This window comes from Zalophus californianus, chromosome 8, assembly GCF_009762305.2.
Source record: "Zalophus californianus isolate mZalCal1 chromosome 8, mZalCal1.pri.v2, whole genome shotgun sequence".
NCBI lineage: Eukaryota > Metazoa > Chordata > Mammalia > Carnivora > Otariidae > Zalophus > Zalophus californianus.
This window is the reverse complement of record NC_045602.1, coordinates 2,492,287-2,515,776: the sequence shown is the minus strand read 5'-3', so window position 1 is coordinate 2,515,776 and position 23,490 is coordinate 2,492,287. Positions and strand designations below refer to the sequence as shown.

Below are 23,490 nucleotides of genomic sequence, written 5' to 3'. Positions count from 1 at the left end.
GCGCCGTGGCAGTAGCTGGCCACTCTTACTAAGGACAGTGTTACACTGGCTATGGAGTGAGGGCATAACGCTCCCTTCCAACAAAAATAAAATGTGTGATCATTTTCTAAGCCTTACCTAGAAGCATCAGCAAGTGTTAAGCTTGATTAAAGGTGATTCTACTTGCTTTCGTAGAGTTCATTTTACTGTCTTTTAACTTAATTCCAACGAAACAGTGACATTCACTTGCTGTGCTTCTATCTAAAACATGGACTCAGGTAAATAAATAAAAGTAGAGAGATGCCACTGGTCTTAACCATTTTCAGTCCCTGCTCAGGCACCACAATGGTGAATAAAGACGATACACAGACTTACTAATGTGGTAGGCAGCATTTTGAGATTTCCACCCCCCCCCCCCCCAGTGTATCAGACCCTTGAGTGCAGGTGGAACGGTGCATCTGACCACTGGTTAGATTACTGACAGATGTAATTAAGGCCCCAAACCACTGGACTCTGAGCTAATCAAAGTGGAGATTATCTTTGGTGAGCCTGAACTAATCAGGTGAGGTCTTCTTAGAACAAGAGATTCAAAGGGCTAAAGCCTTTCCTGCGGGCTTAGAGAACTGAGCTTCTATGTTATGGGCAGAGGACTGAGGGCATCTTCTGGATATAGGGAGAGCCTCTCCTGGCCAACAGCCAGGAAGAAAATGGGGATCTCAGATTTACCACACGAGTTCTGCCAACAACCATGCTCCAGAAAGGACACAGCCCCAGTGACCCCTGAGTGCGGCCTGTGGGACGCCGAGCGAGGAAGAGCCGCTGTGCCCACACCTCCGAGTGCAGGGCTGGGAGCCTCTGCCACACTGCTTAGACTGTACCCATTGAATGCAAATAAAACAGAAGTCCCTGGAGCACATCAGGAGACAATTCTCCGTGGGTCTCTGACACTTCTGCGCAGCCACAGATGAGATCCTAACGGGCCTGTCAGGGAGATTTCTTTAGTGAATGGCCTTGCAAGACAGATGTAGTATCTTCCTGGAGCAAGAGCAGCTGCGCTTCGTGCCCAGGACAGTAAAAGTCTTGGGTCCTAAGCTCAAGGTTCTTTGCCTATAATGCAACTCGCAGAGCATGCAGGTGTCCATTAGGCTCTTTGCGTCCCCTGGCAGGAACTGGTGTTTGGGGAACCTGTCAGACATGCTGACAACGACTCCTGCCGTTGAGCCCCACACTGAGCCTTGCCTCTGACCCAGGAGGCTCGTGTCTTCTGCCAGCATTGGTGAGCTGATGGCAGGCTGACTCCATAGCTCTTTAGCAGGGTGAAATCTCAAACTCTTCAGAGCTCTCCCCACAGGCCAGGGGAATACAGTACTTGGTGACCAGATGAAATGTGAATATTATTAATGGGATAGAACGGGGTCAGTAGGTTCCAGCCTGCTGCCTGTTTTTGAATGTTCTGTGAGCTAAGAATGGTTTTTACACTTTAAAATGGTTGTTACTGAGGGACTGATCTATTTTTCTTGATTTTGCCTCTTGGCCTGCAAAGCCTGAAAGATCTACTCCTTGGGCCTTCGCAGAGGGAGCACCCACATCCTTCATGTCCCAGCATCTCGGGGCCCCTGGCCTTTTGCTCTGCCATTGCCCTGCCCCGTTGGCTGGTGGGCCCCTGGGCCGGGAGCACTTCACAGAGCCGGGATGGAGAACGGTGCTCGCGGGCAGGGCTGCGGCGACGGACACCATCTGTCTTTCAGAACAACTAAATAGATTCTTCCCGAGGTGCCTACTTTAGGGTGATAAATTCTGGTCGCAAAACGTATTTTTTGGCTGCTGCTGGCTATTCTTCTGGAAGGAGTAGTTCAATTTCAAAAGACTTCCTTCAAAGGAGCAATCCCGTGGGCCAGCAATGGTCATAGGAATATAATGAGTGCTGTTCTGATCTGAGTCAGCCTGCTTGAATGGGCTCTGGCTGCAAGCGCTGGGCTCCGTGACAATTCTTCAGGGCATCCCAATGGTCTTGCTTTTCCAAAGTTTTTTTTTTTTTTTTTTTTTTACAATATAACACAGCTCCTTCTCTCCTCCCTAATAGGAAAAAGCAAGTCTGCTTAAGACGGAGGCCCCGCAAATGGTGATGCGTGATTGTCTGTGCCGAAGCCCCAGTGGGCACGGGAAGCACTGTCCCCATTCCAAGAAGCAGTCATTCCCCACTGGGAGGAGAGCAGCCTTGCTCCTTCCCTCGCTGTGTTGCCGGGGTAACGTCTGCAGGCTTTGAGGCTGGCTCCGGGCTCAAATCCCAGCCTTGCTCCTTCCTGGCCACGGGACCTCGAGCCAGTCACTGGAGCTGTGTGCGCCCCAGCTGTCTCGTCTTTAGTAGGTGGGTGGTAAGTCATGCCCACCTTGCTCGTAAGGCTGGATGAGACCACGCTCGGGAAGCCTTTGTAAGATTACCCAGCACACAGAGCTGTTACGTCCTAGGGCACGAGATCTGGTTTGCGTCAGGAGGGCAGTTGCAGTAACGCTGTGGAAACTCTGCAGTGTCCTCTTCACATCCTTTCCATGGTCATTCAGCAAACTTTCTTTTACTGCCTATACGAGGTCCCTGGAAGACTAATAAGACACACGCTGACCCCAAGACACAAGTTGTCATTGGCAATACAAACTCACTTGGGGCTGACAGTCCTAAGGTGGAGGCTGACATTAGTCAAACCAGTACACACCAGCGCCAGTGTAACAGGGAGACCTCCCCAGAGGTGTAGGGAGGCGTCAGAGAAGGCCTCTGCAAGGAAGGGAGATCCAAGTTGAGAACAGAAGGGCACATAGGAGGACATTCAGGGCCAGATGCTGAGAGGCCCGAGTGTGTGGAGGGCAGAGAACAGGCAGGAGGGAGAGGGGCTGGGGAGGTGGTCAGGAGCCACGGCAGTCAGGAAAGGAGGGTTAAGCAGACAAGTGACAAGATCCTGTTTGTATTTTTATTTACTTTTTATTATTTTTTAATTTTTTTAAGTAGGCTCTACGTCCCATGTAGAGCCCAATGAAGGGCTTGAACTCATGACCCTGAGATCATGACAAGCTGAGATGGAGTTGGCCACCCACCCGATGGAGTCACCCAGGCACCCCCATTTGTATTTTTAAAATACATGCTCTGCAGAGAACCTGCAGTGGTGCACAAGTGGGAGCAGGGGTCCATTTCTCAAGTCAGTGTACCAGTCCGGAAAAGAGGGCAAAAGGAGCTGGGATGAAGTGAGTATATTTGTGTTGTTGCTGTAGATTTGGTTGGATGCTTAAGGTAAGAGAGAGGAAACACAAAGCCCCTAGACTCTGGGATTTAGGCACTGGGGGGTTGGTGCGGCTGTTGACAGGGTTGGGAAAGGCTGGGGAGAGACCTGCCTGGACGTGCGGGGAATCGAGCTCTGCTTCGGCTGAGTTAGGTTTGACACGCTGATTCACCACGGATATGGCCATGCCAAGTTAGACACCCGGCTGGGTCTCGAAGAGGTCTCGGCTGGAGATAGCTGTGGAAGTCACCGCGTATCCTGGACTACATGAGGTCACCTGGAGTGTGTGTGGACAGAAGACAGGACAGTCCACTTTGTGGTGATGCCAAGGAGAAGAGCCAGGAGGGAGCTGGAGGCAAGTGAGAAGGAAGCGTTTTGGGAAGGCAGGGGGTAGCTGTGGGCAACAGCAGCTCAGGCCAGAAGCGAGTGATCAGATGCGGCAACTCAGGGTCCTGGGTCACCTTGTGCGAGCAGTCTGCAGGGAGGGGTGAGCCCTGAAGCTTTACTGGTGGGGTGCGACCCCCATCAGAGACAAGGTCATGAAGCCTTGTCATGAAGCACAGGAGAAGAGGGGCGGTGACGTGGAAGGTGTCCCCCTGGGGGACAAGCAGCAGCCGGTCACGCACGTGAAGAGGGAGAGGTAGGGCTGCAGCAGCGGACCCGACACGAAGTGTATGTGTGCTTCGGGTACCGTGCTCCCGGAGCTCAGAGTGGGCTGCGGGCTCCGGAGACGTGCCGGCTTACTTCGGGTTTCAGTCCCGTGGGCTTCCCAGTTACTTGATTCCCTGGAGAGGCTGTGCCGGATGGCGGGATGATCGCATCTTCGCTGGTTGATTGCTTTGAAAAAATGAACCTTTTTTTCCCTAATGTGCTAAACAGATGATCAATTCACGGAACGGGAAGGGCAGGCTTGTTTTTCTTCCCCTAGAACATAACCCGTCGTATGGTGAAGGGAGATGCAGAGCAGACTGTTGATACTGCAAAGATGGGGGGAAAGGAGGGGACCCGGTATTCCACCCTGAGCGACACCTGGGTCCTCTGTGGTGACGCGACCTGCCCTGAAGGCACGCTGTGCCCCACATGGGTGGCGTGGGTTCTTTGGTGGCACTTAATTTCCGTCCTCTGAAGTATAAATTGTTTAAGTTAGTATATTGCTTGTTTCACCAGACTGTCCTGGTCAATCACCAGATTGACCTCTGGACCCCCCTCCCCGCAGTTGCTCCCCATCTCCGTCCCGCCCCCTGTGCCCCCGCCCCCTGTGCCCCCGGCCTGCCGCCCCTCCCCCCGCCGGGGCGCTCCGGGCGCGCCGGCCCCGCCCCACCCGGCCGCCCCGGGAGAAGGGCCCTCCCCGCGCTGCGCGCTCCCGCTTCCTCCACCGCCTCCCGTAGCCGCCGGCCAGGGTCAGGGGCGGGGGCCGGGCGGGCGTGCAGGGGGTGCTCGCGGCGCCCCGGGTCCGCCATGGTGGAGGCCTGGTACATGGACGAGTCCGCCGACGACCCGAGGCGGCCCCACCGCGCCGAGCCCAGCCGCCCGGTCGGCCTGGAGCAGCTGCGCCAGCTCGGGGTTCTTTACTGGAAGGTACGCAGGAGCGGGGGCACTGCCCCCATCGGGTCCCCAGTGCTCCCCGCACACCCCAACTTGCAGCGAGGGGGGACCGCGGCCGGGACGGGGCCGGCGTTGCGGGGTGGGGAGTGGTGCTGCTCATGCTCAGTAGGGGGGTCGGTGGTCGGCGGCGCCCGGAGCCTGCGGCGCCGGGAAACCGCCACCTGGGGGCGGTGCGCATGCTCAGTAGGGGAGCCGGGGGGTCGGCGTCCGGGGCATACGGCGCTTGCCCGGCTTTAGGCGTTCCGGGCGCATGCTCAGCGTTGTGGTCTGCGGCCTGGCCGCCCAGCGCCGGCTCTGCAGACGGGCGGGGGCGGGAGTCGGGCGCCCCAGATGGGCTCTGGGCCGGGGTGTGTGCTCTGACGCGGTGCCCCGGGAGGACGCGGCTGGGGTCACGCCGGGCACGTTATTAGTGGACCATGCGGGGCGAGAGCGGGGCGGGAGATCTTGGAGACCGTCCCCAGGAGCCCTATGCGGTGCCCTGCGGTGCGCCGGCCTCCTCTGCGGCGGCAGGTGCGCTCTCCGGCTGAGGTGCGCGCAGGGGTGCGCGGTGAGGGTCTCCTCGCGTGGGACCGCCCTCACCCCCACGCCGGCTGCAGGGCGCCCGCTGCCGGAGCCCGCTGTGATGTCCGCTCCCAAGGCGCTTGCTCCATCTGGGGCCAGAGCGCGGTGAACTTCGGTTTGCGCGGAGCCGCGCTTTTCCCCCATGAGACAGGCTCAGAGAATGTTCCAGCCTAACAGCTCTTTAGACCTCATCTGGTCCCTCTTAGAGGAGAAGCGGGAGTTTAACATGGTACCTCTGGTTGAGTAGTGTTAACTTTTTTTCTTTAAAGGTTTCCCCTGCGTTATTTTTTTTAATCTTTAAATTTTTTGTTATGTTAATCACCATACATTACATCATTAGTTCTTGATGTAGTGTTCCATGATTGTGCATAACACCCAGTGCTCCACGCAGAACTTGCCCTCCTTAATACCCATCACCAGGCTAACCCATCCCCCCACCCCCTCCCCTCTAGAACCCTCAGTTTGTTTTTCAGAGTCCATCATCTCTCATGGTTCATCTCCCCCTCCGACCTACTCCCCTTCATTCTTCCCCTCCTGCTATTTCTTTTTCTTTTTTTTTCTTAACATATATTGCATTATTTGTTTCAGAAGTACAGATCTGTGATTCAACAGTCTTGCACAATTCACAGTGCTCACCATAGCACATACCCTCCCCAGTGTCTATCACCCAGCCACCCCATCCCTCCCACCCCCGACCACTCCAGCAACCCTCAGTTTGTTTCCTGAGATTAAGAATTCCTCATATCAGTGAGGTCATATGATACATGTCTTTCTCTGACTGACTTATTTCACTCAGCATAACACCCTCCTGTTCCATCCACATCGTTGTAAATGGCAAGATCTCATTCCTTTTGATGGCTGCATAATATTCCATTGTGTATATATACCACTTCTTCTTTATCCATTCATCTGTCCATGGACATCTTGGCTCTTTCCACAGTTTGGCTACTGTGGACATTGCTGCTATAAACATTGGGGTGCACGTACACCTTCTGATCCCTACATTTGTATCTTTGGGGTAAATACCCAGTAGTGCAATTGCTGGATCGTAGGGTAGCTCTATTTTCATCTGTTTGAGGAACCTCCATACTGTTTTCCAGAATGGCTGCACCAGCTTGCATTCCCACCAACAGTGTAGGAGGGTTCCCCTTTCTCCGCATCCCTGCCAACATCTGTCGTTTCCTGACTTGTTAATTCTGGCCATTCTGACTGCTGTGAGGTGGTATCTCATTGAGGTTTTGATTTGGATTTCCCTGATGCCGAGCATTGTTGAGCATTTTTTCTTGGGTCTGTTGGCCATTTGGATGTCTTCTTTGGAAAAATGTCTGTTCCTGTCCTCTGCCCATTTCTTGATTGGATTATTTGTTCTTTGGGTGTTGAGTTTGATAAGTTCTTTAGAGATTTTGGATACTAGCCCTTTATCTGCTATGTCATTTGCAAATATCTTCTCCCGTTCTGTCGGTTGTCTTTTGGTTTTGTGGACTGTTTCTTTTCCTGTGCAAAAGCTTTTTATCTTGATGAAATCCCAATAGTTCATTTTTGCCCTGGCTTCCCTTGCCTTTGGCGATGTTTCTAGGAAGAAGTTGCTGCGGCTGAGGTCGACGAGGTTGCTGCCTGTGTTCTCCTTTAGGATTTTGATGGACTCCTGTCTCACGTTTAGGTCTCTCAACCATTTGGAGTCTATTTTTGTGTGTGGTGTAAGGAAGGTGGTCCAGTTTCATTTTTCTGCATATGGCTGTCCAATTTTCCCAACACCATTGGTTGAAGAGACTGTCTTTTTTCCATTGGATGTTCTTTCCTGCTTTGTCAAAGATGAGTTGACCATAGAGTTGAGGGTCCATTTCTAGGCTTTCTATTCTATTCCATTGATCTATGTGTCTGTTTTTGAGCCAGTACCATACTGCCATACTGTCTTGATGATGACAGCTTTGTAATAGAGCTGGAAGTCCGGAATTGTGATGCCGCCAGCTTTGCTTTTCTTTTTCAAGATTCCTCTGGGTATTCGGGGTCTCTTCTGGTTCCATACAAATTTTAGGATTCTTTGTTCCAATTCTCGGAAAAAAGTGGTTGGTATTTTGATGGGGATTGCATTGAATGTGTAGATTGCTCTAGGTAGCATTGACATCTTCACAATGTTGGTTCTTCCAAACCATGAGCATGGAACGTTTTTCCATTTCTTTGTGTCTTCTTCAATTTCTTTCATGAGTATTTTATAGTGTTCTGAGTACAGATCCTTTGCCTCCTTGGTTAAATTTATTCCTAGGTATCTTATGGTTTTGGGTGCAATTGTAAATGGGATCGACTCCTTGATTTGTCTCTCTTCTGTCTTGTTGTTGGTGTATAGGAATGCCACTGATTTCTGTGCATTGATTTTATATCCTGCTACTTTACTGAATTCCTGTATGAGTTCTAGCAGTTTTGGGTTTTCCACATACAGTATCATATCATCTGCAAAGAGTGAGAGTTTGACTTCCTCCCTGCCGATTAGGATGCCTTTGATTTCTTTTTGTTGTCTGATTGCTGTGGCTAGGATTTCTAATACTATGTTGAATAGCAGTGGTGAGAGTGGACATCCCTGCCACGTTCCTGACCTCAGGGGGAAAGCTCTCAGCTTTTCCCCATTGAGAATGATATTCGCTGTAGGTTTTTCATAGATGGCTTTTATGATATTGAGGCATGTATTCTCTATCCCTATACTCTGAAGAGTTTTGATCAAGAAAGGATGCTGTACTTTGTCAAATGCTTTTTCTGCATCTATTGAGAGGATCATATGATTCTTGTTCTTTCTTTTGTTAATGTATTGTATCACGTTGATTGATTTGCGGATGTTGAACCAACTTTGCAACCCAGGGATAAATCCCACCTGGTCGTGGTGAATAATCCTTTTAATGTACTGTTGGATCCTATTGGCTAGTATTTTGGTGAGAATTTTTGCATCCATGTTCATCAAGGATATTGGTCTGTAATTCTCCTTTTTGATGGGGTCTTTGTCTGGTTTTGGGATCAAGGTAATGGTGCCTCATAAAACGAGTTTGGGTTTTCCTTCCGTTTCTATTTTTTGGAACAGTTTCAGGAGAATAGGTATTAATTCTTCTTTAAATGTTTCATAGAATTCCCCTGGGAAGCCATCTGGCCCTGGGCTTTTGTTTGTTGGGAGATTTTTGATGACTGCTTCAATTTCCTTAGTGGTTATAGATCTGTTCAGGTTTTCTATTTCTTCCTGCTTCAATTTTCGTAGTTGATACATCTCTAGGAATGCATCCATTTCTTCCAGGTTATCTAATTTGCTGGCATAGAGTTGCTCATAATATGTTCTTGTAATTGTTTGTGTGTCGTGGTGTTGGTTGTGATCTCTCCTCTTTCGTTCATGATTTTGTTGATATGGGTCATTCTCTTTTCTTTTTGATAGGCCTCGTTAGGGATTTATCGGTCTTGTTAATTCTTTCAAAGAACCAGCTCCTAGTTTTGTTGATCTGTTCTACTGTTCTTTTGGTTTCTGTTTCATTGATTTCTGCTCTGATCTTTATTATTTCTCTTCTCCTGCTGGGTTTAGGCTTTATTTACCGTTTTTTCTCCAGCTCCTTTAGGTGTAGGGTTAGGTTGTGTATTTGAGACCTTTCTTGTTTCTTGAGAAAGGCTTGTATTGCTATATACTTTCCTCTCAGGACTGCCTTTGCTGTATCCCAAAGATTTTGAACAGTTGTGTTTTCATTTTCATTGGTTTCCATGAATTTTTTTAATTCTTCTTTTATTTCCTGGTTGACCCATTCATTCTTTAATAGGATGTTCTTTAGCCTCCATGTATTTGAGTTCTTTCCGACTTTCCTCTTGTGATTGAGTTCTAGTTTCAAAGCACTGTGGTCTGAAAATATGCAGGGAATGATCCCAATCTTTTGGTACCGGTTGAGACCTGATTTGTGACCTAGGATGTGATCTATTCTGGAGAATGTTCCATGGGCACTAGAGAAGTATGTGTATTCTGTTGCTTTGGGATGGAATGTTCTGAATATATCTGTGAAGTCCATCTGGTCCAGTGTGTCATTTAAAGTCCTTATTTCCTTGTTGATCTTTTGCTTAGATGATCTGTCCATTTCAGTGAGGGGGGTGTTAAAGTCCCCCACTATTATTGTATTGTTTTCAATGTGTTTCTTCGCTTTTGTTATTATTTGCCTTATATAATTGGCTGCTCCCATGTTAGGGGCATAGATATTTACACTTGTTAGATCTTCTCGTTGCATAGACCCTTTAAGTAGGATATAGTGTCCTTCCTCATCTCTTATTACAGTCTTTGTTTTAAAATCTAATTTGTGTGATAGAAGGATTGCCACCCCAGCTTTCCTTTGGTGTCCATTAGCATGGTAAATGGTTTTCCACCCCCTCACTTTCAATCTGGGGGTGTCTTTGGGTCTAAAATGAGTCTCTTGCAGGCAGCATATTGATGGGTCTTGTTTTTTAATCCAATCTGATAGCCTGTGTCTTTTGATTGGGGCATTTAGCCCATTTACGTTCAGGGTAACTATCGAAAGATATGAATTCAGTGCCATTGTATTGCCTGTAAGGTGACTGTTACTGTATATTGTCTGTGTTCCTTTCTGGTCTATGTTGCTTTTAGGCTCTCTCTTTGCTTAGAGGACCCCTTTCAATATTTCTTGTAGGGCTGGTTTCATGTTTGCAAATTCCTTTAGTTTTTGTTTGTCCTGGAAGCTTTTTATCTCTCCTTCAATTTTCAATGACAGCCTAGCTGGATAGACTATTCTTGGCCGCATATTTTTCTCATTTAGTGCTCTGAAGATATCATGCCAGTCCTTTCTGGCCTGCCAGGTCTCTGTGGATAGGTCTGTTGCCAATCTAATGTTTCTACCATTATAGGTTACATATCTCTTCTCCCGAGCTGCTTTCAGGATTTTCTCTTTGTCTCTGAGACTCGTAAGTTTTACTATTAGATGTCGGGGTGTTGACCTGTTTTTATTGATTTTGAGAGGGCTTCTCTGTGCCTCCTGGATTTTGATGCCTGTTTCCTTCCCCACATTAGGGAAGTTCTCTGCTATAATTTGCTCCAATATTCTTTCTGCCCCTCTCTCTCTTCTTCTTCTGTGATCCCTATTATTCTAATATTGTTTCGTCTTATCGTATTACTTATCTCTCGAATTCTGCCCTTGTGATCCACTAGTTGTTTATCTCCCTTTTTCTCAGCTTCTTTATATTCCATCATTTGGTGTTCTACATCGCTAATTCTCTCTTCTGTCTCATTTATCCTAGGAGTTAGTGCCCCCATTTTTGATTGCATCTCATTATTAGCCTTTTTGATTTCGACTTGGTTGAATTATAGTTCTTTTATTTCTCCAGGAAGGGTGTCTCTAATAACTTCCATGGTTTTTTCAAGCCCTGCTAGTATCTTTAAAATCATGATTCTGAACTCTAGGTCTGACATCGTACCAGTGTCCGTATTGAGTAGGTCCCTGGCAGAGGGCACTACCTCTTGTTCTTTTTGCTGAGCTGATTTTTTCCATCTTGTCATTTTGTCCAGAGAAGAATAGATGAATGAGAGAACAAAATGCTAACAGGTTAACAGCGTCCCCAGCAAATATACTCTAAACAAATCAGAAAAGACCTGAAACCAGGGGAAAAGAAAGGGAAAGAAAGAAAAAAGAGAAGAAAAAAAAAAAAAGAAAAAGATAAAAACAAAGAAAAACAGAACAAAACAAAAAAACCAGAATATGGTCAGATATGATCAGGCTAGTGCATAGATCAGTGCCACACACTAAAATTTGGGTGTATTTTGTTTTGTTAGAAGAAAGTGCCTCCTAAAATTTTAAAGAAAAAAGACATATATGTACAAAATAAGAGTTGAAATAATGAAGGGATGGAATATGACTGTAAAGATGAAAATTTTAAAAGATTTTATAAAAGGAATTGATAAGGTAAGAAGTTGTTTAAAAAAAGAAATAAGATTTAAAAAAAAAAAGGGAGAGAATGTGATCAGGCGGGAGACTAGAACAAAGCCATACACTAGTGATTTAGTGTATATTTTGATCTGTTTGAAGAAACTGTACCTCAACATTTTAAAGAGAGTTACTTATATATATATGCCAAAAATAATGGTAACTACCATGAAGGGATAGAATATGACTCTAAAAATGAAAAACAAAAATGTATTTTTAAAAAAGGGATTGGTAAGATACTGGTTGAAAAAGAGAAAAAGAAAAATTAAAAAAAACAGTTAAAAAATTTACTTTGAAACACTAATGAATCATGGTAAAAAAAGCCATGAATTCTATATGCAGTATTCCCCTAGCGCTGGAGTTCTCCCGTTCTCCTTGATCGGTAAACTTGGTCTTGGCTTGCTGGCTGTTCGGGCTGATCTTCTGGGGGAGGGGCCTGTTGCTGTGGTTCCCAAATGTCTTTGCCGGAGGCGGAATTGCCCCGCCCTTGTCGGTCCGGGCTAAGGAAGCTGCTCGGGTTTGCTCTCAGGAGCTTTTGTTCCCTGCAAGCTCTCGGTACAGCTTTGGAGGACCAGGGTGAACATGGTGGCCTCCCAGTCTCCGCCTGGAGGAGCCGAGAACTCGGGGCCCTACTCCTCAGTGCGCCCCCAGAGAAAAGCAGTCACTCCCGTGTCCCCGGTCTCCGGCCGCACTCCGTGCTCACCCGGCCTGTGACCGAGCGTTTCTATCTCTGGCACCCGACCCCGTGTGGAGTCTGCAAACCCAGCAGATCCCTGCGGTGCGCTCCCGCGCCGCTCCTCCCGGGGGAGGGAGGGGAGTCTCCCCAGATCTGCCGCCTGTTGGGTCCCTGCTGGAGGAGCAGTGGCCCGACTGGGCCGCGGATCCCAGTTTATGGCCACCCCGAGCTGAGAGCCCGCGCCTCGGCTCCGTCTCTGCAGCCGGCTTCCCCGCTCCGATCCCTGGGAGCTCTGCCGCACTCAGGCACCCCCGGTCTTTCTGTGACCCCGAGGGTCCTGAGACCACACTGTCCCGGGAGGATTCCACCCCCCACTTAGCCACTGCAGCGACGTCCCTCCGCGGAGCCGACTTCTCAAAGGTCCGATTTTGTGCTCCGCGGCTCTAGCACTTGCCAGAAGCGGCCGACGGAGGCCCCCTCCCCCGCCGTCTATCCTCCCGAATATCGCCTCGGATTCACTTCTCCGCACGTACTACCTTCCAGAAAGTGGTCGCTTTTCTATTCAGAGAGTTGTTGCTACTCTTTTCTTGGATCTCCTGTTGAGTTCGTAGGTGTTCAGAATGGTTTGATCCCTATTCAGCTGAATTCCTGAGACCAGACGAAATCCACGTCTCCTACTCCTTCGCCATCTTGCCTCCCCCTGCCTTATTTTTAAGTAGTCTCTACAGCCAACGTGAGGCTTGAACTCACCGCAGACTCTACCGACTGAACCAGCCGGGCGCCCCCAGTGTTAACTTTTTAGATAAAACTGCCACCGGTGCCTGGGTGGCTCAGTGGTGAAGCGTCTGCCTTCCGCTCATGTCATGGTCCCAGGGTCCTGGAATTGAGCCGCACAGTGGGCTCCCTGCTCAGTGGGGCTCCGCTTCTCTCTCTCCCGCTGCCCCTGCTTGTGCCCTCTCTGTCTCTCTCTTTCAAATAAAGTCTTTTAAAAAAAGAAAGCTGCCAGTTATTTCATCAGCAAAAATGGGTTTATTTAGGAATAGCAGAGAATTGCAATCCAGTATAAGCAAACCACAGCAAAAACCATAGGCAAGTCCCTCTAATAAATGAACAATCTTTCATTAAAAAATGGGGGGTGGAATTGGGTGGGCTGTTACAACAAGTCCGCTGGACTAGTGGCTTCTCCTTAGCTGCGCTGTTGCTGGGCAGAGGAACTCTTCCTTGCTCCTGCTGTGGTAAAGTGGCATCCACCTGCCAGGTGGGGCTTTTCCTTTTGGGTCAGCCCTTGACCCGCAGTGCTGGGTGTTAAGGGCTACCCCTGCTGGTCCCCTGGCTCCGTTGTAAACAGGGTTCCTTTTTGTTCACAGTGGGCGGAAATGAAGCCAGGGCTAGTCTTCTTCCAATTAAGAGGACTTCTCTACTAAACACTTAGATTTTGGGCCTGTGTTAATTTTTACAGATTATTGATCTTTTACTAGCCTAAGATTTAACACTTAACGTACTGGAAAGTACAATCTTTGAGGCAATCAAATGGTATATAATGTCTGTTATGACAGGGAAATAAATTTTGTTTTATCATAAAACTAATTTATCTGCAATCTAAACTATTAGAAGGGTCAAGTTACAGCCCTTTGGGGGTTTCATTCTGCTTTTTACAGTTTAAGAGGAAGAGTAAGATACTGTTCAACTTGTGAATGTATCCAAAGGATAAAATATGACATTTTAAAAGGCATCTTTTAGTTATTCCATGGGGTCAGACCCAGTTCCTCCTACCTTCTAGTTCTGCTCTGGATAAGTCAAAGGGCTATCAAAATTAAATTATGTTTAGGGGTGCCCGGCTGGCCCAGTCGGTAGAGCATCCAACTCTTGGTCTCAGGATCATGAGTTCAAGCCCCATGTTGGGCATGGAGTATACTTAAATAAGTAAATAATGTTTATTGGGTGGTTTTCGTGTCCTTTGTATTTTTATATACTTCCTTCGTAATAACTTCTTGGTCAGTGGGAACAAATGGAGCATTTTTTCATATCTGGTATCAGTGACACAGCAGAGTGATAAAAAGCTCTGTCTCATACACATAATTTGAAGTTAGATTGTTTTAGTGTTGAGCAGTACAGTGCATATCATGAGGTGGATTTGATAATTTTGGGAGTCATCTTTGTAGAACTTAATGTGTTGATCAGTATTTTAAGATATTTTGGAGTTTGCTGTTCAGTAGTTGTGATAAAATGTGCATTTTATCGCAACATAATGCAAGATTTGCTAAATTCATTGCCAATAGTTTGAAGTAGGAGTGCAGATAACTCTGGCTGGGGTCCTAGGGGTGTGCTTCATGACAAACGTGTTAGAATGGGACCTTGAAGAATAGATAGGGTTGTGATAAATGAAAATAACGAAGAAGATTTCTAGGTGTAGGAAGCTGTCAGGAGCAAGGACGTGGGGATGTGAGGCATCTTTTGGAGAGTAGCAAATAATCCTGTTTGGTTTAGAATGTAGATTTCTTTTAAAAAAATAGGTGATAGGGACAGAGGAGTAGAAAAGGCAACTGGGGCCACATGATGGAAGGCCTCTCATACCAGTGTAATGAACTTGGGTTTTATTTGTAGGCTTCCAGAGCATCAGTCATTTCAACCAAGGGAAACAGCTGACCAAAGAGATGCCATAGAGGGATCAGTTAGACCTGCAGAGGATTGGTGCTGGAGGAACAGGACTGGGGAGGAGGTGGGGTTGGTGACCTTGGACAGGCTTGGCCATGGATGTTTCACCTGGGCTCCTAGCAGTGGGACTTGAATGGGGATGTAGAATCCCCCAGGAAGAACTGCTGGGGAGAAGGGAGTCAAGAATTAAGTACAGCTGCACTCTCCTTAGCTATAATGGAGAATTGGGAAACCCTTGGGAGAAATAGGGAAAAGAGGGGAAGGAAGGTTAGTTTGCAATTGACAGAGGACTGGATGATAAATTTGGAGTATAATCATGTTGGAGATCCAGAAAGAGAACCACTTCTTTGTTTCCTTGCATTCCTGTGACCTCCTTTTTGTTGTTGTTTAAACTCTCATAGTTGGATGCTGACAAATATGAGAATGATCCAGAATTAGAAAAGATCCGAAAAGAGAGAAACTATTCCTGGATGGACATAATAACCATATGCAAGGATAAACTACCAAATTATGAAGAAAAGGTAAGGCAACTCTGAATTCTTTGAAGAGGGGAATTGTTATATTCACTCTTATTAAACACAAGCTTCTTTGTTTTTTCTTTCTTTTTTTTTTAAGATTTAATTATTTATTTGAGAGAGCATGCAAGTGGGGGGAGGAAGGCAGAGGGCAAGGAAGAGAGAATCCCAAGTAGACTCCCTACTGAGCAGGAAGCCAGACATGGGGCTCCATCTCACGACCCTGAGATCACAACCTGAGCTGAAATCAAGAGTTGGACATTCAACTGACTGAACCATCCTTTTTCTAATTTCTTAACATGGTTGCTGAGTTCATGGACTTGCAGCCTTCTTTTTTAACATAGGTATTTAGTGCTGTAGATTTTCCCTAAATACTGCTTTAGTGGCATCACACAAATTTTGAATGATTTTCATTTTCATTCAGTTCAAAATACCTCCAAATTAATTTTTTTGATTTCTTCTTTGACCCATGTGGGTTTTTTGATATGTGTTAGTTTCTAATTATATGGGGACTTTTCCAGAGACTTTTCTTTTATGGCCTTCCAATTTAATTCCACTGTAATCAGAGAATATATTTTGTAAGACTTGAATCCTTGTAAATATATTGAGGCGGTTTTAATGGGCCACAACATAGTTTATCTTCATGAATGCACCATGTGAGCCTGAGAAGAATGTGTATTCTGCTGTTTGTTGGTTGACTCATTCTATGAATTGGTGGTGCTATTCAACAACTCTTCCTTTCTGATTTTGTGCAAGCTGAACTTGTTGTTTATTGATGGGTGGTGTTGAAATCTCCAACTAAAATAGTGGATCATGTGTTCTTCTCATTCTGTTAGTTTTGCCTTGTGTATTTTGATGTTTGTTGTTAGGCGCATATATGTTCAGGATTGTCATGTCCTCTTAGAGATTTGACTGTTTTGTCATTACATGGTATCCATCTTTATCCCTGATGATTTTCCTTGTTCTGAAGTCTGTGTTGTCTGAAATTAATATAGCTCTCTGAGCTGTCTTTTGATTACTGTTAACATGGTGTATCTTTCTCCAAGTTAGCTTTTAACCTATTTGTGTCTTTATTTTAAAGTGGGATTCTCGGGGCACCTAGGTAGCTCAATCGCTTAATCGTCTGCCTTCAGCTCAGGTCATGATCCCAGGCTCCTGGGATCGAGCCCCGTATTGGGCTCCCTGCTCAGTGGGGAGCCTGCTTCTCCCTCTCCCTCTTCCTGCTGCTCCCCCTGCTTGTGGTCTCTGTCTGTCAAATAAAGAAATAAAATCTTTAAATTCTGGCTCCAGTACTTACTAGCTATGTAAACTTGGGCTTCAGTTTCTGAAATGTGTGTCACATCCCTGTCTGGTTCTCATGCTTGCTTTGTCTCTGGAGACGGATTTTTTTCTTAACTTTTAGCATGCCCTGTTATTTTTGGCTAAAGCCGGAGTGTAGTGTCTGTTAAGAGGAACCAAGGCAAGTCGGCCTTTAGTGTGAGGGTTTGTGTTTCCTGGGTGGGAGTCCTGTTTGCTGTTGCTGGTGCCAGGGGTTTGGTTTCTTCTAGTTTCCTTGTTTTTCTTCTCCCCTGGGGTCTTTGTTTCTCCAAGCACCCTTCCTCACATAGATTCTGTGTCTCATGGTTCTTCCAAAGCTTTAAGTCACTATTATTCTTCTGAAGCCCTGTTGTGCGGTAAGCTGTTGGGGAGGAAAAGTGCTTTGTGATTTCATGATTCAGTCTAGTTTTTAGTGGGCTTAGTTCTTCTGTTGTGGCCTTTTCATTCTCCCTTGAGGCTGGAGGGGGCTGGAGGTGGCCTTCTTGCAAGTCAGATAAGGCTCTGGTACAGTTGTTTTCCTGGGTGTACTGGCCTTTGGTATGCAGGATGTTCTCTGAGTATTTAAAAATGGCTACTTTTCCCCTCCCATTGCCTGTAACGTGAAAGGCTATTTCTGGGATCTTCATCATGAGAACCTGGTGGTGTTTCTAGATATAAAAGCCACAGAACTGTGGGGCTCCCTTAATACTGGGCTCCCAGGAGTTTTTCACTTTCAAGTTGGTGCACACTCAGCCTGCTGCAGTTTGCCAGGATGACCACTTGTATGTTGTATCAGTTTACCTGCTCCAGGAGGCTCTGCGTCCACCTCTCCAAGCTAAGGGTAGCATTTTATCCTGTGACCTCAGTCTTCTGATGGATCTAGGGAAAGTCACCCAGACTGTTCCATCAGCTTGAATGTCTTCTGTGTGTGTTTCGGAGAAAAGAAACAGGCAGGTGTACCAACACATTGAACTAAGAACAAAAGCAGCACGAGAACAGGGACACTGCAAACATACACGCATGGTGTCATTGCTGTCAAATTATTCTTGCCAGTCAGAGCATGAGTGTTACAGTACCTTACAGGATGAAGTCATTTCTCACCAAATGCCCTAACAGGTCATGAATTCTCTCAGATTTAAATGGTGTGCTTTGCCATGAATTTTAGATTACCCATCTTCTTAGCAGCGCTTTTGTCTTTTTTTTTAATTTAATTTTCATTCTTTACTTTTTTTTAATGCACACAGGCGCACACGCATAAGAGAAAAAGAGAGAATGGGGAGAGGGAGAGAGAGAATCTTAAGCAGGCTCCACAGTAAGTGCAGAACCCTATGCGGGGCTCGATCTCACAACCCAGGATCATGACCTGAGCCACAATCAAGAGTTGGACATTCAACTGACTGAGCCACCTAGGCGCCCCAGCAGTGCTTTGTCTTATTACATGGAAGCAGCTCATGGGCTGGTCATGTTAGTAATTATATTCTCTCCTCACCCTAGTCCTCCAGAAGAGCTTTTCTCCTGGAAGAAAACTCCCTTGCTGCTGATACAGGCTTCTCTCTCTTGTTTCTCTGAAACAAACCTTTACTGTCTAATATGTTATGTTTGTTAGTTGTCCTCATGATTGAATTCAAGTGATGCATTTTTGGCAGGAATCCTACACATAGAAGGTGTTGTGTCGGCTCAGCGCACCCCGTTGGGAGGCGTGTGGTGGCAGAGGACCCTTCCTGGTTGATAGGAAACTTGGTTAAGTTCGTGTTTATTGGGTTCTTCATTGTGAAGTTACCATTTCCCCCTCATCACTAGTAAGAAATTTGTGAAGCGTTACTTTGAGTCTGTAAACACCCTGTTTCTTCTCAAACTTTCACTCGGTGTTTGTAGTAAGTCTTGATGGTTCCTGCCTGAATCAGTCACCACTATCAGGAGGGTGGAAATGGTGACCTTCTAACTATCATCTAGTATTGAATTAGCCTCTGTCTGTAAGGAAAAGCTGCCCGTTCCTTCTGCTTACATCAGCGTGGGCTCATAGAGTCTTACTTGAGTCATGGCATGCATGGATTACAGGCCGGTGAGTGATTTTGATGTTCGGATTGCCCCAGACTTAGCAAGTAGGAGCCTTTCTAAGTGGTTCCTGCCCTTTTGGCAGATCCCCATCATTTTCCTGAGCACCTCTTTACTTGCTGAATCCACCTGTGCCAGGAGCCTCCAGTTCCCCTGACCTCGCCCTGGAATCAGCCCCTCTTCCTGGTACCTGTCACTGGTACTTGGAAACCCAGATGGGAGTCCTCGTTGCTACTCGGGGGTCATTGCCCCAGGTCCTTTAAGCGGATGGGGCAGTGAATTCTGTGTGTGTGAGAGCGAGAGACATCGTTGGTTTGAGCTGATGCCTCTCATTCCAGTCGACTCCACAGGACTTTTTCTCACCCTCCCGCATTCAGTGCTTGCCTCTCTCTTGTCCCACCGTGAGGAGCCCCCTGTCGCGTCCACATACGGCCTCATTTGCCTCAGCACACATGCAGTGGTTTCGGCCTGGCTGCTATACCCGTCCATCGCAGAGGGCAGGCCTGCTGAGTGCGGTGTGAGGGCGCTTTGCGCGTCTTTGTCGCAGACCGAGGGCGGGGCGAAGTGACACGGTCACGTTACGCGGGTCAGTACGGTTTCCTTCCCGCGCTTCTCTTACCCTATTTGTGATTACGTAAAACACAACAGAGTTCTAAAATCCCAGCTCTGTCAGAAGGGCCATCCCCTTTCCCCGTCTTTACTGCACTGTTCCCACCGTCTGCCCGTCGGCAGTGGTTGTATTCAGCATCTTGTTATGACGGGGCTCGTAGACCTCAATAGTCTGCCCCTCTCTGGTGTTTGGGCATCTGAGTTCTTTCCAGTGTTTCACACTACAGCAGAGAGTAACCTTGTGCAAATTTATACTTACGTTGTCGGAGGCGAATCTTCAGGGTCAGTTCCGGGAAGGGCATTGCTGGGTGCATGAGCAATGCAAACGTCGTCGGCTGGATCGTTCCCCTCCTGGGGGCCGTGACACCTGCGTCACCACAGCCTGCCAGCATTCAAGACGGGTGTTAATGCGCTGCTCTTACTGTAAGTGGCGATTTTCCAAATATCTAATGATTTTCCAGAAATGCGTAAACATTAAATAAGGAAAGCTTCAAACACACCTGCATGGGGGACAGAGAGCTGGGGAGATACTAACAGTGCGAGGAGAGACAGTTCGATGATGTCATCTTGGGAAGGGTACAGGGGTGCTTACTGTGAAATTCTTTCAACTATTCTCCATATTTGAACAATTTGATTATCAATTTTAGGAGGATAAGGACTTTTTTGAAAGACAAGAGATTTGAACAAATGGAAGGTGTTTGTTTATGGAAAGGGTGACTGCCTTGCTCACATGTACACGTGGCTTCCGACCTGGTGTGATCTGTGTGATGGCTGTGTGTATGTGTGAGGCACGTGACGACCGCGCATGCGTTTGAGGCACATGACGGCTGCATGCGCACGTAAGGCGTGTGACAACCGTGTACGTGCGTAAGGTGCATGATGACCGCGCATGCGTGTGAGGCACCTGTCTGCGCGCGCGTGTAAGGTGCGTGACGACTGCGCGCACGTGGGGCGCATGACGACCGGGCGTGCGTGGCGCGTGATGACTGCGTGTGCACGTAAGGCGCGTGACGACCGCGCGCACACGTGTAAGGCCCGTGACGACCGCGCACTTGTGTAAGGCGCGTGCGAGGCGCGTGAGACTGCCGTGCGCGGCGGAGGGGAGGAGTCCGGACGTGCGTGGGAGTCTGGACTGCGCCCCTGAGCCGTGTGAGGGCGAGCGCCCGCCTGTCCGTGCGCCTTCCCTCGAGGGCCGCGGGGGAGGAGCCGTGGCCCCGAGGCGTTCCGTGCGCGGAGCTGCCGTGTGGCCGGCGCCCGGACGTGCCGTGTCGCTGCTGGTCTGACGCGCTTCGACGGCTCGAGCCCCCGCCTCCGGGTCCTTGTCCCCTTTCCCGCTGGCGAGAGCGCCGCACCGCCTTCGTCTGGGGCGCCCGGGCGGGGCTCGGGCCCGCGGCCTGAATCCGTGTCCGCCGCCCGCAGACGAAGATGTTCTATGAGGAGCACCTGCACCTGGACGATGAGATCCGCTACGTCCTGGACGGCGGCGGGTACTTCGACGTGCGCGACAAGGACGACAAGTGGATCCGCATTTCCATGCAGAAAGGGGACCTGATAACTCTTCCCGCGGGCATCTATCACCGCTTCACGCTGGACGAGAGGGTACGACCGTGTCTCGGGTTGAGGCGGCGCGTGCGCGGGCGTCGGAGCGCGGGGGCCCCCCCCCGGAGCCCCTCCGTTGCGTCCCGGGGGGCGTCCCCGACGTCGGGCGTGCGGGGCGGGACTCCCGGGGGGGCGTGCGGGGGGCGTGCGGGGCGTACGGGGGGCGTGCGGGGCGTCCCGGGGGGCGTACGGGGGGCGTGCGGGGCGTCCCGGGGGGCGTGCGGGGCGTCCCGGGGGGCGTGCGGGGCGTCCCGTGGGGGGCGTGCGGGGCGTCCCGGGGGGCGTGCGGGGGGCGTGCGAGGGCGTCCGCGGGGGGGCGTGCGGGGCGGCCCGGGGGGCGTAACGGGGGGCGGTGCGGGGCGTCCCGGTGGGGCGCGAGTGCGGGGGAGCTGTGCGGGGGCGTCCCGGGGGGGGGCGTGCGGGAGGCGACACGGGGGGGGGGCGTGTCGGGGGGCGTGCGCGGGCGTCCGGGGGGCGTGCGGGGGCAGTCCTGGGGGGGCCGTGCGGGGGGGCGTGCGGGGGCGTCCCGGGGAGGGGCGTGCGGGGGGCGTGGCGTGGCGTCCCGGGGGGGCTCGTGCGGGGGGGCAGTGCGGGCGTCCCGAGGGGGCGTGCGGGGCGTCCCGTGGGGGCGTGCGGGGGTGCGTGCGCGGGACGTCCCGGGGATGGCGTGCGGGGCGTCCCGGGGGCGCGTGCGGGGGGCGTGCGGGGCGATCCCGGGGGGCGTCCCGGGGGGGGCGTGCGGGGCGTCCCGGGGGGCATCCCGAGGGGGCGTGCGGGGCGTCCCGGGGGGCATCCCGAGGGGGCGTGCGGGGGGCGTGCGGGGCGTCCCGGGGGGCGTGCGGGGGGCGTGCGGGGCGTCCCGGGGGGGCGTGCGGGGCATCCCGGGGGGCATCCCGAGGGGCATCCCGAGGGGGCGTGCGGGGCGTCGCGGGGGGTGTCCCGGCTCTTCCTGCTGCTGCCGGGGCCCGGAGGCACGTACCTTTGTCGCTCGTGCGTCACGGGCGTGGGAGTGCGTCCTAGGACGGATTCCCAGAAGAGAAAGCGGGGTTGAAAGCTCTGCACGTTTGTATTTATCTATCTGTAAGATTTTATTTGTTTGACGGAGAGAGACGCAGCGAGGGAGGGGACCCCAGCAGGGGCGTGGGAGAGGGGGGAGCAGGGAGCCCGAGGCGGGGCCCGATCCCGGGCGCCCCGGACCGTGACCCGAGCCGAAGGCAGGCGCCCAGCGACGGAGCCCCCCGGGCGCCGCACGGCTTTCCTGCCGAGGGCGGTGCGGCGCCGCCTCCCTGGGCTTCCGCAGCCCGAGGGCCCCGCCGGGCGTGCGGGGAGCGGTACGAAGGCCACAGCCGGGCGGCCGGGCGCGGGCGGCGGCTCACGGAGGGGGCTCAGCGCAGCCCCGCGGCGGAGGCGTAGCTGTGTGGGCGCGAGGGCCCCTGGCCCCGCCGCCGGCCTCCGCGCCTGCGGGTTCACGCCCCGCGTGTGTGTTCTCCAGGACTACGTGAAGGCCATGCGGCTGTTTGTGGGCGACCCCGTGTGGACGGCGTACAACCGGCCCGCCGACCATGTGGAGGCTCGCGGGCGGTACGTGGCGTCCTTGGCGCAGACAGCCTAGCGGCGCTCGGGCTCCGGGCTCGAGCCTCGCCCTCGGGAGCGTCCTGGATCCCAGCGGAGCGCGTCCTGGCTCCTCCTGCACGTGGCGGGCGTGGGGCTGCCTGAGCTTCCTTGGCACGGGGCGTTGGCCGTGTGTGTAATGGAAGAGCTTTATTACAAGAGTGGTTTTCGCGTGGGAGCCGCTCTGGGACCGGGGGCAGTTGGAGATCAGCCCGAACGAGGGTCCTCGCCCCGAGTGTGTGAGTGCGGGGCTGCGCCGTCCCGACCCCGCCCTTCGGCTGCAAGCAGACGCGTGCCCGCGCGGGGCGTGCCCCGGGACAGGTGTCAGGGAGACACGGCGACCGGCCGGACGAAGACTCTGTTCTCCCGGAGCTGGGTGGGGAGTGCCGTCGGAGGCGAAGTCTCTCCTGGTAGTGGGTGGGGGGGGGGTGCTCGGAGCTGCTCCTGCCACTTTCTTGTTCAAAATAAAGTAGCTGCCTTAATTTTATACTCTTGGCTGGCAGGTCTCGTTCATCACGGTCATGGTTGTACATGTATGTAATGAATTTATATTTTACTTGCGTTGGTGTTCACTGAGATTTCTAGTTTGATTTCCCTCTTAACTCTTCTACAACCAAGGTTTTGGTTTTATTTATTTACTTATTTTTTAAAGATTTTATTTATTTGTTTGAGACAGAGAATGACAGAGCACATGAGAGGAGGGAGGGTCAGAGCGAGAAGCAGACTCCCCGCCGAGCAGGGAGCCCGGTGCGGGACTCGATCCCGGGCCTCCAGGATCATGACCTGAGCCGAAGGCAGACGCTTCACCAACCGAGCCACCCAGGTGCCCAAGTTTTTTGGTTTTAATAGGAAGATATTATCTTTTCCTTCAACAATTCTGAGGTACAGTTTTGCCTAATTTGTTACAATAATAGAAAAATCCCAAATCAGTTTCATGTTTTGAAGGGCAGATTGTTTTAAGGATTTTTTAAACTGGATTAAAAACCTCGTGTTAAAATTCCTTTCATCGCCTCAACGTGGGCCTTGGGAATGTGTGTCCAAGGCATGGAGGAAACTCAAGTCTTAGACGATTCAGTAAACTGAGTTTTAGGATAGGAACATGCGCGGGCAGCAGGAGG

General features: G+C 50.4%; 1 protein-coding gene across 1 annotated transcript; it reads left to right on the top strand.

The window, feature by feature from the left end:
- The first annotated feature begins 4,573 nt into the window (after positions 1–4,573).
- On the top strand, positions 4,574–22,816 carry ADI1 (acireductone dioxygenase 1). The gene is made up of 4 exons (XM_027622121.2): positions 4,574–4,826; positions 15,089–15,208; positions 20,582–20,761; positions 22,254–22,816. The coding sequence occupies exons 1-4, from the start codon at positions 4,707–4,709 to the stop codon at positions 22,371–22,373; spliced, it is 540 nt and encodes a 179-aa protein (XP_027477922.1). The 5' UTR covers positions 4,574–4,706; the 3' UTR covers positions 22,374–22,816.
- Positions 22,817–23,490: the final 674 nt, after the last annotated feature.